General features: G+C 47.3%; 1 protein-coding gene across 1 annotated transcript in view; it reads right to left on the minus strand.

The window, feature by feature from the left end:
- Window positions 1-17,798, minus strand: part of ARHGEF40 (Rho guanine nucleotide exchange factor 40) — a 56,899-nt gene extending 39,101 nt beyond the window's left edge. The window contains exons 1-7 of the mRNA XM_075568923.1: window positions 17,582-17,798; window positions 10,764-10,961; window positions 8,513-10,241; window positions 7,476-7,655; window positions 7,240-7,354; window positions 2,023-2,119; window positions 1,640-1,729 (exon numbers count right to left, since the gene is read on the minus strand). Of these exons, the coding sequence (XP_075425038.1) occupies window positions 1,640-1,729; window positions 2,023-2,119; window positions 7,240-7,354; window positions 7,476-7,655; window positions 8,513-10,241; window positions 10,764-10,961; window positions 17,582-17,584 (2,412 nt within the window). The 5' untranslated portion in view covers window positions 17,585-17,798. The remainder of the gene's footprint in view (window positions 1-1,639; window positions 1,730-2,022; window positions 2,120-7,239; window positions 7,355-7,475; window positions 7,656-8,512; window positions 10,242-10,763; window positions 10,962-17,581) is intronic.
- Between the last annotated feature and the right edge of the window lie 2,097 nt (window positions 17,799-19,895).

Genomic DNA, 19,895 nt, shown 5'->3' on the forward strand with positions numbered 1-19,895 from the left:
ATCAAATCCCGTATCTCACACTCCATTCTTCTCCTCACTTTTAAAGCTTTACATTCTTCTGCCCCTCCTTACATCTCAGCGCTAATTTCTCGTTATGCACCATCCAGACTCTTGCGTTCTTCTCAAGGATGTCTTCTTTCTACCCCCTTTGTATCTAAAGCCCTCTCCCGCCTTAAACCTCTCACTGACTGCCCCTCACCTCTGGAATGCCCTTCCCCTCAGTACCCGACTAGCACCCTCTCTATCCACCTTAAGACACACTTGCTTAAAGTAACATATGAATAGCACTGTGGATATTCTGAACACATGATACATAAAGCTTGGCCCCCTGCAGACGCACTTACCAGAACTCCCTCCTACTGTCTCTGTACGTTCTCCCTACCTACCAATTAGATTGTAAGCTCCTCGGAGCAGGGACTCCTCTTCCTTAATGTCGAAAGCACTTATTCCCATGATCTGTTATTTATATTATCTGTTATTTATTTGATTACCACGTGTATTACTACTGTGAAGCGCTATGTACATTAATGGCGCTATATAAATAAACCAGATTATAGAGAGGAGTGCTGCACACCTCAAAGAAAAAATTGATACAATTACCGGTGCTCCAAAGTTAGAACGACAGCCTGCAGTCAGTCCTGGGTACATGGAAGAAGGAACAGAGGGCACAACGGATTTTAGCAAATGATACTCATTTACAGTACCAACACACTTTATCCGAGTGTGGTCGGTACCGCAAGCCGGGAAATCTCCCGGCTTGCTAGTGGCCGCCCCTCGGCGTGCCGCGCGTCATAGACGCGCGGTCACGCGTCATCGGGAGCGTGCACCCCCTGCACGCGCGTCCAGGGGCTCCCCGAGGGAGCTCTGGTGTCCCGCGATCGCGGGACAGCGGCAGGGGGTTCCGGGGGACCCGGCGGACCCGGCAGCGGTAGGGAGAGCGCCCCGATCGGAGGGCGCTCTTCCGCTGCTTCGGCGCGCGCCCGTCACTCTCGGGCGCGCGCCAGGCTACTGCTGCGGCAGAGAACGGGCAAATGCTCGAATAAACTCTGCCGCAGCAGTATTTGAGCCAACACACAACGTTTCGACCGTGAAGGTCTTTTTCCATTTTTTTTCCATGCCATTGTCACTTGATAAAGACCTTCACGGTCGAAACGTTGTGTTGGCTCAATAAATGAGTATCATTTGCTAAAATCCGTTGTGCCCTCTGTTTCTTCTGCTATATAAATAAAGACATACAATACAATACAGACAGTGTATGTATATATAGTTACATAGTCACATAGTTACATAGTAGATGAGGTTGAAAAAAGACATCCATCGAGTTCAACCTATGCTAAATGTAGATGACAGATGCTTTATCCTATATCCGTACTTACAGTATATTGATCCAGAGGAAGGCAAACAAAAAACCCTGTGACATATCATCCAATGATATCTCATAAGGGGGGAAATAAATTCCTTCCTGACGCCCAAGAATTGTCAACCAGATTACTCCCTGGATCAACATCTTCCATGTGTACTTATTTGGTATATCCCTGTATACCTTCCCTTTCTATAAAGATGCCCAACCTTTGAAGATATCTATTGTATCTGCCATCACAGCCTCCATGACAGACAGTGTATACAATGCTGTGCTTACCTGTGCATTGAGTAGGTCACATGGTCCTGCAGCCGGTGTATCTGTATCAGACAAGAATAGGGTGCGATGTATACAGCTATATACTGAATCCTGGAGGAGGCACACAGGGAGGGGTGTAATATTCCTATTACTACATGAGGTCATTATATTCTATGACACCATATCATGTTACATTATATAATAGATCATGTCATTAATCCTATATTATATTATACAATTACATTATATCTCTGCTACTGTATATCCCATTATATGATAAACCCCATACACAGTAAATATTACAGCTGCACGAAAAGCGTTGTTCTGAGGCAGCACTTCAGGGGTTAGGAGATCGTATGGGTGCTGGTGCACAGTGGTCAACGCTCTCCCACCACCGCAGGTACCTGACTGTCTCGCAGCATCTGCAGGAGACATTCTGGGAGATTTGTGCTGTCTCGTAGATTCAGGATAAGGGTTATACCCAGATCTCGCAGCTCTGCCCTGAGAGAGAGAGAGAGAGAGCATGTCTCTTGGACCTGGCACTCTCGCTCGGGCGCAGACTCACAACGCGCTGCTAAGCTTGAGCACGCCTCAGCCTCATATGAATGTGAGTAAAGTCGTGCTGAAGCTTTGCACTCTATTGCGGATCTGGGCCGGAGTGTCTTAGAACACGAACCTCTCGCTGGATGTCTCCAAACTAGCACTGTCTCTCTCTGGATGGCTCCCAACCGTGCATGTCTCTCAGCCCAGCATCTTTGCTGGATGTCTGTCTGCCATCTGTGTCCCCTATCACTCACACAGGGTGTCTCTTTCTCTGGGTGTCTCCCAGTCTGTGCCCCCTCTCTCTTAGTCGCTTTTAAAATCTATTGCTTTCTAGGTCTCTCCCCCTAACCAAGCACTCTGTGTGTGTGCCTTCCTGGGACTCTGGTCCATGTTACTAAGTAGTGCGTATCCCAGGACTATGGTCCATGTTACTAAGTAGTGTGTATCCCAGGACTGTGGTCCATGTTACTAAGTAGTGTGTATCCCAGGACATTGGCCCATGTTACTAAGTAGTGCGTATCCCAAGACATTGGCCCATGTTTACTAAGTAGTGTGTATCCCAGGACATTGGCCCATGTTACTAAGTAGTGCGTATCCCAGGACTATGGTCCATGTTACTAAGTAGTGTGTATCCCAGGACTATGGTCCATGTTACTATGTAGTGTGTATCCCAGGACATTGGCCCATGTTACCAAGTAGTGCGTATCCCAAGACATTGGCCCATGTTTACTAAGTAGTGCGTATCCCAAGACATTGGCCCATGTTTTTATTAAGTAGTGTGTATCCCAAGACATTGGCCCATGTTTACTAAGTAGTGCGTATCCCAAGACATTGGCCCATGTTTACTAAGTAGTGTGTATCCCAGGACATTGGCCCATGTTACTAAGTAGTGCGTATCCCAGGATATCGGTCCATGTTACTAAGTAGTGTGTATCCCAGGATATCGGTCCATGTTACTAAGTAGTGTGTATCCCAGGACATTGGCCCGTGTTACTAAGTAGTGTGTATCCCAGGACATTGGTCCATGTTACTAAGTAGTGTGTATCCCAGGACATTGGCCCGTGTTACTAAGTAGTGTGTATTCCAGGACATTGGCCCATGTTACTAAGTAGTGTGTATCCCAGGATATCGGTCCATGTTACTAAGTATTGTGTATCCCAGGACATTGGCCCGTGTTACTAAGTAGTGTGTAACCCAGGACATTGGCCCATGTTACTAAGTAGTGTGTATCCCAGGACATTGGCCCGTGTTACTAAGTAGTGTATATCCCAGGACATTGGCCCGTGTTACTAAGTAGTGCGTATCCCAGGTCATTGGCCCATGTTACTAAGTAGTGTGTATCCCAGGACAATGGCCCATGTTACTAAGTAGTGCGTATCCCAGGATATCGGTCCATGTTACTAAGTAGTGTGTATCCCAGGACATTGGCCCATGTTTACTAAGTAGTGCGTATCCCAGGACTATGGCCCATGTTACTAAGTAGTGCGTATCCCAGGACATTGGCCCATGTTACTAAGTAGTGCGTATCTCAGGATATCGGTTCATGTTACTAAGTAGTGCGTATCCCAAGACATTGGCCCATGTTACTAAGTATTGTGTATCCCAGGATATTGGCCCATGTTTACTAAGTAGTGCGTATCCCAGGACATTGGCCCATGTTACTAAGTAGTGCGTATCCCAGGACATTGGCCCATGTTACCAAGTAGTGTATCCCAGGTCATTGGCCCATGTTACTAAGTAGTGCGTATCCCAGGATATCGGTCCATGTTACTAAGTAGTGCGTATCCCAGGACATTGGCCCATGTTTACTAAGTAGTGCGTATCCCAGGACATTGGCCCATGTTTACTAAGTAGTGCGTATCCCAGGACATTGGCCCATGTTTACTAAGTAGTGCGTATCCCAGGACATTGGCCCATGTTACTAAGTAGTGCGTATCCCAGGACATTGGCCCATGTTACCAAGTAGTGCGTATCCCAGGTCATTGGCCCATGTTACTAAGTAGTGCGTATCCCAGGACATTGGCCCATGTTACTAAGTAGTGCGTATCCCAGGACATTGGCCCATGTTTACTAAGTAGTGTGTATCCCAGGTCATTGGCCCATGTTACTAAGTAGTGTGTATCCCAAGACATTGGCCCATGTTTACTAAGTAGTGCGTATCCCAGGACTATGGCCCATGTTACTAAGTAGTGCGTATCCCAGGACATTGGCCCATGTTACTAAGTAGTGCGTATCCCAGGACTATGGTCCATGTTACTAAGTAGTGTATATCCCAGGACATTGGCCCATGTTACTAAGTAGTGCGTATCCCAGGACATTGGCCCATGTTACTAAGTAGTGTGTATCCCAAGACATTGGCCCATGTTACTAAGTAGTGCGTATCCCAGGACTATGGTCCATGTTACTAAGTAGTGTGTATCCCAGGACATTGGCCCATGTTACTAAGTAGTGTGTATCCCAGGACATTGGCCCATGTTACTGAGTAGTGTGTATCCCAGGACATTGGCCCATGTTTACTAAGTAGTGCGTATCCCAGGACTATGGCCCATGTTACTAAGTAGTGTGCATCGCAGGTCATTGGCCCATTTTACTAAGTATTGTGTATCCCAGGACATTGGCCCATGTTACTAAGTAGTGTGTATCCCAGGACTATGGCCCATGTTACTAAGTAGTGTGTATCCCAGGAATTTGGTCCATGTTTACTAAGTAGAGCGTATCACAGGACATTGGCCCATGTTACTAAGTAGTGTGTATCCCAGGACTATGGCCCATGTTACTAAGTAGTGCGTATCCCAAGACATTGGCCCATGTTTACTAAGTAGTGTGTATCCCAGGACATTGGCCCATGTTACTAAGTAGTGCGTATCCCAGGACTATGGTCCATGTTACTAAGTAGTGTGTATCCCAGGACTATGGTCCATGTTACTAAGTAGTGTGTATCCCAGGACATTGGCCCATGTTACTAAGTAGTGCGTATCCCAAGACATTGGCCCATGTTTTTATTAAGTAGTGTGTATCCCAAGACATTGGCCCATGTTTACTAAGTAGTGCGTATCCCAAGACATTGGCCCGTGTTACTAAGTAGTGCGTATCCCAGGACATTGGCCCATGTTACTAAGTAGTGCGTATCCCAGGATATCGGTCCATGTTACTAAGTAGTGTGTATCCCAAGACATTGGCCCATGTTTACTAAGTAGTGCGTATCCCAAGACATTGGCCCATGTTTACTAAGTAGTGTGTATCCCAGGATATCGGTCCATGTTACTAAGTAGTGTGTATCCCAGGACATTGGCCCGTGTTACTAAGTAGTGTGTATCCCAGGACATTGGCCCATGTTACTAAGTAGTGCGTATCTCAGGATATCGGTCCATGTTACTAAGTAGTGCGTATCCCAAGACATTGGCCCATGTTACTAAGTATTGTGTATCCCAGGACATTGGCCCATGTTACTAAGTAGTGCGTATCCCAGGATATCGGTCCATGTTACTAAGTAGTGCGTATCCCAGGACATTGGCCCATGTTTACTAAGTAGTGCATATCCCAGGACATTGGCCCATGTTACTAAGTAGTGCGTATCCCAGGACATTGGCCCATGTTACCAAGTAGTGTGTATCCCAGGTCATTGGCCCATGTTACTAAGTAGTGCGTATCCCAGGACTATGGTCCATGTTACTAAGTAGTGTGTATCCCAGGACATTGGCCCATGTTACTAAGTAGTGCGTATCCCAGGACATTGGCCCATGTTACTAAGTAGTGCGTATCCCAGGACATTGGCCCATGTTTACTAAGTAGTGCGTATCCCAAGACATTGGCCCATGTTTACTAAGTAGTGCGTATCCCAGGACTATGGCCCATGTTACTAAGTAGTGCGTATCCCAGGACATTGGCCCATGTTTACTAAGTAGTGTGTATCCCAGGTCATTGGCCCATGTTACTAAGTAGTGTGTATCGCAAGACATTGGCCCATGTTTACTAAGTAGTGCGTATCCCAGGACTATGGCCCATGTTACTAAGTAGTGTGTATCCCAGGACATTGGCCCATGTTACTAAGTAGTGTGTATCCCAGGACATTGGCCCATGTTACTAAGTAGTGTGTATCCCAAGACATTGGCCCATGTTACTAAGTAGTGCATATCCCAGGACTATGGTCCATGTTACTAAGTAGTGTGTATCCCAGGACATTGGCCCATGTTACTAAGTAGTGTGTATCCCAGGACATTGGCCCATGTTACTAAGTAGTGTGTATCCCAGGACATTGGCCCATGTTACTGAGTAGTGGGTATCCCAGGACATTGGCCCATGTTTACTAAGTAGTGCGTATCCCAGGACTATGGCCCATGTTACTAAGTAGTGTGCATCCCAGGTCATTGGCCCATGTTACTAAGTATTGTGTATCCCAGGACATTGGCCCATGTTACTAAGTAGTGTGTATCCCAGGACTATGGCCCATGTTACTAAGTAGTGCGTATCCCAGGACATTGGCCCATGTTACTAAGTAGTGTGTATCCCAGGACACTGGCCCATGTTACTAAGTAGTGTGTATCCCAGGACATTGGCCCATGTTACTAAGTAGTGTGTATCGCAGGACATTGGCCCATGTTTACTAAGTAGTGTGTATCCCAGGACATTGGCCCATGTTACTAAGTAGTGTGTATCCCAGGACAATAGCCCATGTTTACTAAGTAGTGTGTATCCCAGGACATTGGCCCATGTTTACTAAGTAGTGTGTATCCCAGGACTATGGCCGATGTTTACGAAATATTGTTATTCCAGCGAGGGAGGATAACCTCATGGTGTTTTCACTACAGTCCACCATGTAGTAACTATGCCTATATGTCTCTTCATAACCAAGTACACTCGCTCCCTTTCTCTCTTTCTACCAGTACCCAAACTGTCTCTTTATCTTTCACAACCCAGCAGTCTCATACCAGCTCTGCCTCTTTTCTTTCTTGAACTCTGTACTCCCTCTCTCTTCCTTTTCTCTGTCTCCCCACTCACATGCTTGGTCATCTCTCTCTCTCCTTTCCTATCCTTCTCTCTTCCTTTTGCTCTCTCGCTCTCTTCCTCTCTATTTATACCTGAGAAGTGAGTGCAAATATAAGAGTGCATCAGCGAGGTCTCTCCGACTGTGCGATGCTGACACTCTCTCTGGAGATACCATTACCAGCGCTCTCTTGTCTCTGTCTTGACCCCCTGCAAAGTAAAAAGAGAGATGTTGCACTATATAAGGATAAAGAGTACCTGAAGGGTCAACCTGTCCCACTGAGCAAAACCTTACCAGGTCTTACCGGGCCTAACTAAGAGGGCTTCTCACCGGTCAGACAGAAGACTCCCGACTCCAGTATGTCCCAGTTAACGTCTCTATGAAGGTGTTTGACATCAGCCAAGGGTGATCCCTGTGGCAAAGGATTCTGGGAGAGTGGCTCATCTGGCTCTGGGTTAGTTCCCAGAGGGGCCGGCTCTTCTGATTGGTTGATAGGTTGAGGCAGGGTTTCTGTGGTCACATAGGGAAACAAGGCAGGTGTTATATGGGGGCATTATCTCAGTGTTACGTGAGGGGGGCAGTCATAATGGGATGGAATACATTGAGGATATTGTAGTAGCTGCATGTTGAGCATATCTGAGCCATTTCCGTTTGGATTTGCAGGTTTGGGTTATTCTGTCAGTCCATATCGCATGTTCAAACCATGCGGAAAAGGCGTTTTAAAAGCGGTTTCATTTCGGCTCTGCAAATTTAAGCAGAATGACCAAAAAGGCTGAAACTGGCTGGAATTGTTAACTCCGAAAGAGCTCCCTCCAGAGCCTAAAATATAAGGCGGAAAGGGTACCTCTCAGGTACCTCAGGTGTGCTCCTTTGTGAGCACAAGTGTCTCTCCATATGCTATTTGGAGGGAGGCTTCAGGGTATATATATGAGCATGGCAGTTGGCACTCCGATTGAAATAATCAATAGAACTGGTGCATGTCACATATAGATAGTATAGGTATACGATACCGATGGCGAGACCGGAAATCACGATGGTTGCAGTGTGCCGATACCTTACATTGAGTGCTGTTTCCTGATTCCCGGTCTCACCATCGGTATGGTATATCTATAGATATCTATCTCAATTGGGACTTGACTAAAATAGGTCGGACTGACAGTCTCTCTCTCCATGAGGATTGGCTATTTAACTGTGCGGTTCGTCAATTTTTATAGACGTGGTTTGAAGAATGCGATTTGTAACACAGAAAACGGCTAGTTGTGACTTATGACCTTGTCAAACCAGGACAAACTCACAGCTACTAGAATATCCCCCATTGTCTGGGTGCTGTATCAGGGGATCAGTCACATAGACCTTTCATATCTCACCAAGCTCTGTGGGCTCATTCTTCTCCTGGCTGTCGTCTTTATCTCCTTCATCCTCTTTGGATTCACTGACAATCTCGGGTCCCTCTCGTATGACATCAGTTTTGGGCTGTCCCGTTTTGTGTGCTCCTTTCCTCGCCTCTGTTCTTGAAGGTCCCCTCCCCCTCTTGTTCCTTTTTTTCCTTCGCCCTCTCCCTGTCTTGTGGGGCATCTCGGCAGTCTGCCCCCAGACAGGATGCTTCTCTTTCTCTGTGTGCAGTCTTTTCCCATTCGACATTGTCTGACTATGGCCTGCCGGGTTGTCCTCTTTCACTTCTCCCTGTAACTTTGAGGTCTCCTGACCATCAGGTCTGTCTTTCCTGGTCAGTGACCACTCTCCAGAATGACACATCTCTTCATGTGTATCCTCTGTTTTTCTGTCTTCTGTGAAGAACTTCTTGGAGCAGTCTAATTGGCAATCTATTTGGCTATCACTTACTAGGTCTCTCTGAATAGCTGTGGAAGTGTCTCTTTTGTCCTCTGTGGATGGATGTTGCTGGTTGTCTCCAGAGACCTGTCTTTGGCGGTCTCTGGAAATGTCTCTTGAGCTTTCGACGCAGGGCACCCCCATTTTCCCCCCAGGGATGTCCCTTTCCAGGGTACAATCTTCAAGCCTCTTTGATAAGCTTTTATCCTCCTGCAGACAGCTTCTGGAAACAGCTCCCTCTGCTTCCCAGCTCTCCTCCTTCTGCTCCCCTGAGCAGTCTGTGGAGACCCACGCCTGCTTCCCAGAAAATACTTCCCTCTCGTTGTCTCTCTGAAGAAGATCCAAACCTTTTCTCCATTCAGCCAGCAAGTCTGTCTCCTTGGAACAGTCTGTTGGATCAATATCCCAATATTTCTGCCCCTCCCCTGTGGACTTACTCTGGTCTCCGGCCCCTCCTGTGCAAGATCTTTCCTCCCAGGTATCCAGAGACCCTGCCTTCAAAGTGCTGAGAGATCCCACCTTCCCTGGCCTTCTTGGATGTAGCCAGGCCTGGTGTCCCTTCTTTTTACCCTTCCTGCTTGGAGCAGTCTTTGCTCTAGACGCCCATGTGTCTCTGTGACTCTCTATTCCTCCCTCCACTACCTTTTTGGGTGGTCTCAGCTCCACATACTCTCCTTCCATAAACTCCAGGAAAGGCCCAGAGAGAGAGCCAACCATAGGCGAGACAGCCCCTCCTCCCCATGTCTCTATATCCTCTTGACCATTGGCCAACGAGAGTTGAGCGTTGACTTTGTGATCTACCATATCCATACTTGTTATGCCTCCATCGCCTGGACTCCGACATTCCAGAGGGGGCATAAGAGGGCATGGGGGGCATCTCCTGCCCACGATGAAGCCTTCCTTGTGGATGAAACGTGGGTAGATGACCTCAGACCACGGCAGCCGGAGTACTTTCTCCTCTGCTGTTGCCAGACAGTTCTCCAGCCGTATGGAGCTGCGGTCCTTGTTGATGCTGTTGAGCCATTCGGCAGAGAAGAGGAAAGAGTGGGAGCTTTCAGGAACCACGATCTCCTGCACCCCACTGCCATCCTGGGAGAGGCACTTCAGCACCAGGCGGGGGGAGCACTCCAGATACGGCACCACCTGCAGGTAGAAGTCCCCGGGCTTCAGGAAGTGCCAAGGGAGGGACGAGAGCTGGACAAGGATCTTCTCACCCAGGCAGAGCGGCCAGCCCTCGTGAAAAAACAGGAACCCGCTGTACTGAGACTGCCAGAGAGAGAGAGCGGAGTGTCAGTGTGAGGAGAGAAAGAGAGAAAGGAAAGAAGAAGAAAATGAAAGGAAGGTAAAAAGGGAGACAAAGCGAAAGAGATAAAAATAGAGACAGAGAAAGATAAAAACTGTCTTCCGTAGAATGAGACATGCTGTGATAGAATGAGACACCTTGTGATAGAATGAGAGAACCCGTGATAGAATGAGACAGCCAATGACACAATGAGACCGTGAGACAATGATAACCTAAGACAGCCAGTGATAGAAAGAGACACCCTGTGATAGCCGAAGACAGCCTTAGATAGAATGAGACAGCCTGTGATAGAATGATACAGCCAATGACACAATGAGACAGCCCATGATAAACTAAGAGCCAGTGAACAAATGAGACACCCTGTGATAGCCGAAGACAGCCAGTGATAGAATGAGACAGCCAGTGACAGAATGAAGCAGCCAATAAAAGCAATGAGATAGCAGCCAGTGGTAGAATGAGACAGTGGGTTTCGCAGTGAGACTCACGCAGGCCTGGTGCTGCACACTTTGCAGGATGCGCTTGGCTGGGATGAGAAACTCGAGGGTGTATCTCAGAGCGTCCTCCCGGTATGTCCTCTCCAGCACCGAGAACACCTGGCACAGCAGCGTGGGGGCTGTTACCTCGAAGGGAGGATACAGGGAGGAGAGGGCGCTCTGCAGGCAATCCTCCACCGACTGGGGGGTCTGAGAGAGGGGGAGAACCCACAACATGTACACTGTATATACAGCAAAACCACTGCAGACACATGCACTGTATATGTGCGTATACTGTAACATACGCACACACGCATGCACTGTAAATATACATACCAGGACATACTTGAAAATGAGAGTTGACTCTGCATGTATTATTTCCTGGTAAAACATGTTATAAATAATATACTGTACACGTGTGTATGTATGATGTCGCATATATACTCCACACACACTCCACGGAATTTGTACATTGAATAGAAAAACACTCCCGTGTTTCAACTGATGCGAAGAAAGGCGTTAGCGTGAACAAGCGTCTTACCCTCAGCGTATGGGTCCCTGGAGAAGGTCCCTTTGTATGAAGGTCCCTTCGAAAAGTTGGTATACGTGGTGTTTTATGGGTTGAATAAACACATTTTTATTTTCTTCAACATTTGTCAGTGACGGTAATTAGTGTATACTGTACTTTGTTATGCACTTACACACGTGTATGTATGTATGTATGTATGTATATATGTATTTATATTGTAAACAAGTAAAGATGGGTAAAGAAAAAAATTATATAAATGCAGCCAAGGAGGAGATATATATATATATATATATATATATATATATATATATATATATATATATATATATATATATATATACAAATATAACTGTATGCTCATCTGCATGTCTTAGGCAGGTCTGCAACCCCGCCTTTCCCCATTATCACCCAGCACACAGCACTTCCACTGCAGCAAGGGATTCTGGGAAATGACATGCAAATGAGCACACAGTGTCACTTTTTGCCTCAATAACCATTTTTAACATGGTTCCCTATAGGCTTTTTTTTATTATATATATATATATATATATATATATATATATATATATATATATATATATATATATATATATATATATATCTCCTCCTTGGCTGCATTTATATAATTTTTTTCTTTACCCATCTTTACTTGTTTGCAATATAAATCGCACGCACAGCCTTTAGACCTTTGCATATTAATACATACCTGCAATTTAGAATTGGGATCTGACTCCTCCTGCATGTTACAGTATCTATCTCCTACATAGATATCCTGAAACATTTGCCGTTATTATACTGCCAAGTTTTCCAGCTTTTCATACTTACGATATAATAAACATAACTGTATTTAGAAAAAATAATAATATTAATTTTGACATTTTTATCTGTTTTGTCCACTTCCAGATTGGCAGCTGGGCACACGCACCTTTTTGGGGGGCGTCCCATAAGGGTATTTATTCTGGGTCTGCACTGTTAGTGTTGGCATCTTGAGGACGGTAACGCCGATACTGCTTTGTTACATCACAACCTTGTAATCTTCGAGTTCCACCCCCCCGCCCCCCCACACTCATCATATTCTTCTCCAACATACCAAACCCCATCAGTCTCCACATGATGCAACAGGTCACATGATACCGGGTCATAATTCTACATTAACAGTTGCCATCCAACTTGACAGCGCACCCAACCTGTCACTCGGACATCGGCGCCCAGCATGGTCACCTCAATCCAGCCAGGTACCGCCCAGCATTCGGCTCCTCCCAAATGAAGCAATCAAGCTCCCCATACCCACCGCCCGGTGGATGCAGCTCCCTCTGCCCAATGACCTATCATAGGCCCCATATGGTAATGTCACCCACTGTGACCCGGTTTTATCCTACACAATGTACCAACATGGCTTCCGCTGTGACACATACAGAATAAAACCTTTTCCAAACATTATACAATTATTTTCAATGTTTTTATTTAGTACCGATACTAAATCACTTCTGGGTCGGAGAGTTTACCCAGCGGGGGAGGCCGTGACTGAGTTCCCAGGTCACTTCCTCCTCCTCTTATAGCCCCTGCCCCCTCCTCCCCCCCCCCCTTCCCCACACCTCAAACCACTAGCCACCTCCCTTGCCTTTTCTTAAGGATTTTAACCCAGTCATGTCTAGGGTTGCTAGGCGGCTTCTTCAAAAATACTGGACACAATGGTGAAAGGTGCGACACGATCAAGACACCCCCCCCCCTCTCCGCTCCATGCTGTTTCCTCCTCTTCTTGACCCCACCCCCCGGCTCCTGAGGTAATGCAGCCAATCAGGATGGAGGAAGCTACCCAGCCCCCTAGCAACAGCCCTGCTCAAGGAAACCCCGTGGTCCCACCCCCCACCCCCAAGCCGGTCAGTTCACTATGTCCAAACAGGTAATACCGGACACATACATGTCCAGTATTACCTCACCGTTTTTACTGGACAGTGTCCAAATACAGGACAGTCCGGTTCAATACTGGGCACCTGGCAACCCTACGACATGTCCCTAAAGGCCAGATGAATGAGGCACCAACTACACCCAGGTACCAGGGATAAGGACCAGACAGGGGGAATTTTGGCCACCAAAAGGGGAGAAAGAGAAGGGGGGGGGGGGGAGCTTGGTACTGCGGCCATGCCTCCCTTCCCCTATATATGTCCTCTGAGAGCCTGCTGACCAGTCTCTTTAGCCACAAACTATACGTGCACGCAGGCAAGTTTATTATTTAACGTGGGTGCCGGTATGTTACCATTATATACATATATAAATATATATGCACAGCCTAAGCACAACATATGTGTCTGCACTATGCATGACATATTATACCCTACATCTTCATGCACACTGCATAGGTATGCATACTGTATATACAGAGCACATATACTTGTAAGCTACACCAGGGGTGCGCAAACTGGGGGCGCAAGATTTTCCTTGGGGGGAGGGCGCTTACAGAGGCCCTGCGCTCTTCCCCACAACATTTAAATTAAATGCCGAGGGAGGACACGTTGCCATGCCAACCCAACGTCACGTGACGTCCTATGACACCGTCCATGCCAGAGAGGAGGTGAGGGGGGGGGGGCAGGGAGGGGGGCGCAAACAGACAAGTTTGCGCCCCCCTGCTCTACACATAGCTTTAATCTGTACCTCAAAATCTGCAAATAATATCTCCTATTACTGCTCCCGAGATAAACCTTTGCACACACACATATATATATATATACAAAAAAGTGGTGATAAAGCACACCACATATATAAAACAATTAGCTCACAATTGGCAAGTGCACGTGCTATAAATAGTATAAAAGAGATACTTCTGTGTCTCCCATATAATGTACAGTATATGGCAGCGGTGCGCAAACTGGGGGGCGCGAGACTGAGTGTGGGGGGGGGGGGGGCGCAGGGTTTACCGAGACCCTGCACGCTTCCCGAAGGCACTTAAATTAATTTACCTTGGCTCCGGCGGCTTCTCACACGCGTCGCCATGGCAACGCGGCGTCATACGGCGCAGCGAGGTCATGTGACGTCACGTTGCTATGGCAACGTGACGTCACGACGCCAGAGCCGACGCCGGAGCGGGGGGTGAAGGGGGGAGCGGAGGTGAGGGGACCGCCGGCAGGGGGGCATAGGGAAAAAAGTTTGCGCCCCCCTGGTATACGGTATAATAAATATACATCACCACACCAGGAGTTCTGGATAGGAGACAGCAAACTGGATATACCTGTGGTGCACAAAGAGTTATATTGTGGTCCAAACGTGACACCAAAGTTTCAGTCCGCTATAGAACCTTCATCAGGGTTTAATATAGACTGCAGGAGGGGCCACCAACAATATTAGGGATACCCCCTGCTTCAGCACAGGTGGCTCAATCAGTGGCTCAGTCATTATGACTGAGCCACCTGTGCTGAAGCAGGGATATCCTTAAAACCTGGCCTGTTGGGGGGTCTTGAGGACTGGAGTTGGCCACCCCTGATATAGCGAGAGAGAGAGAGAAGGGGCTGTGTGTGACTGTGTTAGTATCTGGAGAAGAATGGCCCCGTATCACAGTTCAGACTCCAGCTGTTTCCCTGAAATCTCTGTGCCAAGAAAACATCTGGCCAAGTTTCACAAACTACTGAACGGAACTGAAGCAAACGTCGGAAAAACGTTTGGGCCCAGAAGGGATCCCTCATCCCAGAGCGCGTGGGGCTACAAACTGTCCCTCTCAGGGATAGACAGACAGACAGATAGATAGCTATACAGACATACAGACAGACAGACAGACAGACAGACAGCTATACAGACAAACAGACAGACAGACAGATAGATAGCTATACAGACAGACAGACAGACATAGATAGATAGATGTGTGTGTAATGTATACATGTGTGTTACATGTAATGTGTACATATATGTATATGTTTGTACGTGCGTGAGAGTGTTTCTATATATATGTGTGTGTAACATGTACGTGTGTTTATATATATTGGTGTGTAATGTGTATATACAAGTTTTCTGCGTGTGTATGTATACAGTATGTATGTCATTTGTACATGTATGTGTGTGTGTTTATAAATGTTTGTGTGAGAGTGTACGTACACGCACACACATACACATGTGTGTCTCATTATATATACAGAAATATATATATATACTGTACTGTATGTGTCTGTGTGTGTCCTGTCTCAGCCATAACACCAGCTGCAAGTCATTAAGTGTGTGAGATCATCTCTTCCTGGAGAGAGACACAGAGAGGGAGGGTGAGAGAGAGAGAGAGAGCGACAGAGAGAGTGTGATAGAGAGACCGAGAGAGAGGGAGGGAGACAGAGAGAGAGGGAGAGAGAAACAGAGAGAGAGTGTGAGAGAGACAGAGAGAGGGAGAGGGAGGGAGACAGAGAGAGGGAGAGGGACGGAGGGAGACAGAGAGAGGGAGAGAGACAGAGAGAGAGGGAGAGAGAGAGAAACAGAGAGAGGGGGTTGAGAGAGCGACAGAGATGTGTGAGAGAGAGAGTGAGAGAAAGAGGGAGAGACAAATAGAGAGACAGAGGGAGAGAGAGAGAGGGATAAGGAGGGAGAGAGAGAGAGACAGAGGGAGGGAGGGAGAGAGAGGGAGAAGGAGGGATAGGCAGAGGGAGGGAGAGACAGAGAGAGGGAGAGACAGAGATGTGTGTGAGAGAGAGAGACAGAGAGAGGGAGGGAGAGCCAAATAGAGAGACAGCAAATAGAGAGGGACAGAAAGGGATGCAGAGAGAGGGAGAGAGAGACAGAAAGAGAGACAGAGGTGTGAGAGAGAGAGACAAAGGGAGGGAGAGAGAGACAGAGATGTGTGAGAGAGAGACAGAGTGAGGTAGAGGGAGGTAGACAGAGAGAGTGAGAGAGACAGAAAATAGAGACAGAAAGAGAGGTGAATGGAGAGAGAGAGAGACAGAGAGAAACAGAGAGACAGAAAGAGTGCTAGTGGGAGGGAGACAGAGAGGGAGAGTGGAAGAGAGAGATGGTGACAAGGGGAGAGAGAAAGGAGATAGAGGAAGAGGGAAAGGCAGATAGGGGGGAGAGAGAGAGGGGGCGAGACACAGCAGGAGAGGGCTCAAGAGAGGGGTTGAGGGAGAGACACACAGGGAAGAAAGGAAAGAGAAAAAAGAGAGGAAGACAGAGGAGGGAGGAGGATGAGCGAGAGGGAGAGATATAGATGGACAGAATGAGACAGCACGGTACAGAAAGTAAGAGAGAGAGAGACACAGAGAAAGAGACAAGCTGACACTCAGAAAAAAGTCAGATTAACCCATGCGCTGCCAGAGAGGCCAGCAACGCGTTGCACAGCACAAACCAATGGGTACGACCCCCACCTGACAGCAGCGCTGCTTTTGGACCCATTTTGCAGCCAGGAGCGTGTTTATTTTGCGACTGCGCAGCCATTTTTTAAATACCCCCTCTTATTCACCCACCACGGCAAAACCTCAACCCCCTCTGTGTGTGCCCCCAAACCTCAGCTCCGCGCTGAACCCCGAGACGGCCGCACAGGCGCACAAAGTTTCCGGGGATTTATTTTTAGTGGAACACCAGATTTCTGTGTAATTAGAAACAGATTGAGAGAGAAACGGAGAGGAAGAGTGGGACAAAGGAAAGAGAGACAGACACAGAGAGAGAGACAGACAGAGAGAGAGAGACAGAGAGAGAGAGACAGAGAGAGAGAGAGACAGACAGAGAGAGAGACAGACAGAGAGAGAGAGACAGAGAGACAGAGAGAGAGACAGACAGACAGAGAGAGACAGACAGAGAGACACACACACACAGAGACAGAGAGAGATAGAGAGAGACAGACAGACAGACAGACAGAGACACACACACACAGACACAGAGAGAGAGAGAGATAGAGACAGAGAGAGAGAGAGAGAGAGAGACAGACAGAGAGAGAGAGACAGACAGAGACACACACACAGAAAGAGATAGAGACAGAGAGAGATAGAGACAGAGAGAGAGACGCAGAGAGACACACACAGAGAGAGATAGAGACAGAGAGAGAGAGACAGACAGAGAGAGACAGACAGAGAGACACACACACACACACACACACACAGAGATAGAGACAGAGAGATACAGACAGAGAGAGACAGACAGACAGACAGACAGAGACAGACACATAGACAGAGAGGATAGAGACAGACAGAGAGAGAGATAGACAGTTAGACAGAGAGAGAGGAGAGAGACAGACACAGACAGAGAGAGACATGGATGGGAAGGACAGTAGGTTCATGGCAGTCAGACAATTTGGATGGAGGGAGTGAGACAGTCACAGATGGAGGAGTGAAACCCTCACCATGTCTCGCTGCGGATGTGCAGTCACATTTCTAAGTGGGGTTTCATCTGCGGCAGTCTCTCTGGGTATCCTGCAGCGCTCTCGGTTACAGTCACTCAGATGCTCTGCCTGCCTGATGTCTGCATGTCTCAGAATGTGGAAGGCAGCGCTCTGAGCATCTCTCCTCCTCCTCCTCCTCCTCCTCCTCTTCTCTCTCTCTCTGTGCTTTTCTCTCTCCTCACACTGGGGACCTGTTAGGGGGGTTTGTTAAAGCACAGACCTCCCCCCCCCCTCTCTCTCTTCTCCCTGCTTCTCCTGCTCTCTGATTATTTTATCCCTGTCCCTGTTTGCTTCACTTGATCCTCTCTCCTCTCTCCTTGTGTCTCTCTGTTTTTCACATCTTTTCTCTGTAGTTCTCTCCTCTCTCCCATTCCTGTTTCCTCCCCCCTTCTTGTTCACTCATTTCCTTTCTCTCCTCTCTCTATCGCCTCTTCTCTATATATATCCTTCTCTCTCTCTCCTCTCTCTACTGTATATAACCTTTTCTCTCTCGCTCTCCTCTCTCGCTCTCCTCCTCTCTCTATACTTTATATATCCTCCTCTGTCGCTCTATGCCTCTCTCTATACTGTATATATCCTCCTCTCTCGCTCTATGCCTCTCTCTATACTGTATATATCCTCCTCTTTCGCTCTATGCCTCTCTCTATACTGTATATATCCTTCTCAAATTAAATCAAATCAGCTTTATTGGCATGACGAAAGAACATTTCAGTATTGCCAAAGCTTGAATAACGGGGCAGGGTCACTTCTCACTCTATCCCCTCTTCTCCGTGCCTCCCCCTCTCTTATATATATATATATATATATATATATATATATATATATATATATATATATATATATATATATTTGCTCTCTCTCTGTCTATCTCTTTCCTCTTTTCACATTCTCTCCTTTTCTCTCCCCTTTTCTCACTCACTATCTACCTCCTTTTCTCTCTCTCTCCTTTTTTTCCCCTCTCTCCTTTTCTCTATCTCTCCTTCCTTTCTTTCTCTCTCTCCCCTCCCCCTTTCTCTCCCTCCCCTTTTCTCTCTCTCCCTCTCCTTTTCTCTCTCTCTCCCCTTTTCTCTCTCTCTCCCCCTTTCTCTCGCTCTCCCCTTTTCTCTCTCTCCTTTTTTTCCCTCTCTCCTTTCTCTATCTCTTTCTCTCTCCCCTTTTCTCTCTCTCCTTTCCCTCTCTCCTTTTCCCTCTCTCTCCTTTTCTCTCTCTTCCTCCTCTCTCTCTCTCACTCAAATATCTATCTCTCTCTCTCTCACTCTCTCTCACTCTCACTCTCACAAATATTTAGGGAAATGTTTCAGATTGTCTCAGAAGAGAAATGAACAATCCCTCCTTTGTTCCTGTGCCCAAGGTGACACAGAAAGTCAGAGGCAGAGCCAGGACTTGTGTGTGTCACAGTATGAGCACGGCTCTGCCACTGACTTTCCATGGGAGCTTGTGCAATCATTTCCCTCTCCGTGACTCTGGATTAACCCAGCTCTGCCTCTGATTCTCTGTGTGACCTTGAGCAGAGTCCCTCTCCCTCCCCGCGCCCCACTCTAAACCCAGCTCTGCCTCTTCTTCTTTTTATGATCTTGGGCAGAGTCCCTTGCTCTCCCCCGTGCCCCACTCTAAATCCGGCTCTGCCGCTGACTTCTTGTGTAAACTTGAGCACTGCACCTTTCAAGGCCTCTTAACCCCTTCCAGAGGGGCCTGCAACGCAATGCAAAGTTCGGCACGGTAAGGGTTAAAGGGCTTCACCCACAGTGTGCCTTTGCCGGGCGCTTCATTGGGAACGGGCACCCTCCATGAAAACGTTCAGCACAAATGTTGCATCCTGCGTCACTTTAGCTTCTGATAAATGGGCCTCTTTGTGCACAGAATGGGGTAATTGTGTGAGAGGCAACGAGTGGGGGGCAGAGGAGGGGCACCCAACCCACACACACACACCCCTTAACTCCTCCACCACTGGATATATATATATATATACTGCACCGACACACTTTATTCGAGCAAATACCCAGTATATACCTGGCAGATACCTGGAATGCGCCACTCCTCACCTCTGACAAGCCCCGTTGCATTTGCCTTCCCAGCCTGGGTTCATGCCTGGCTGATGGGCGGCTGATCTGTTAAATGATAATGATTAGGATTTAATAGGCTGCAATGCTTCGCGTGTCTACCAGATGGCATAAATTCATGAATTGTAATGCAGTATATATATATATACTGTGCAGTATTGCAGCCAGCGGGAATAAAATGCTTCAATCCCTGCTTGGAAAATAACTCAATGCAC

The sequence above is a fragment of the Ascaphus truei genome, chromosome 13, assembly GCF_040206685.1.
Source record: "Ascaphus truei isolate aAscTru1 chromosome 13, aAscTru1.hap1, whole genome shotgun sequence".
NCBI lineage: Eukaryota > Metazoa > Chordata > Amphibia > Anura > Ascaphidae > Ascaphus > Ascaphus truei.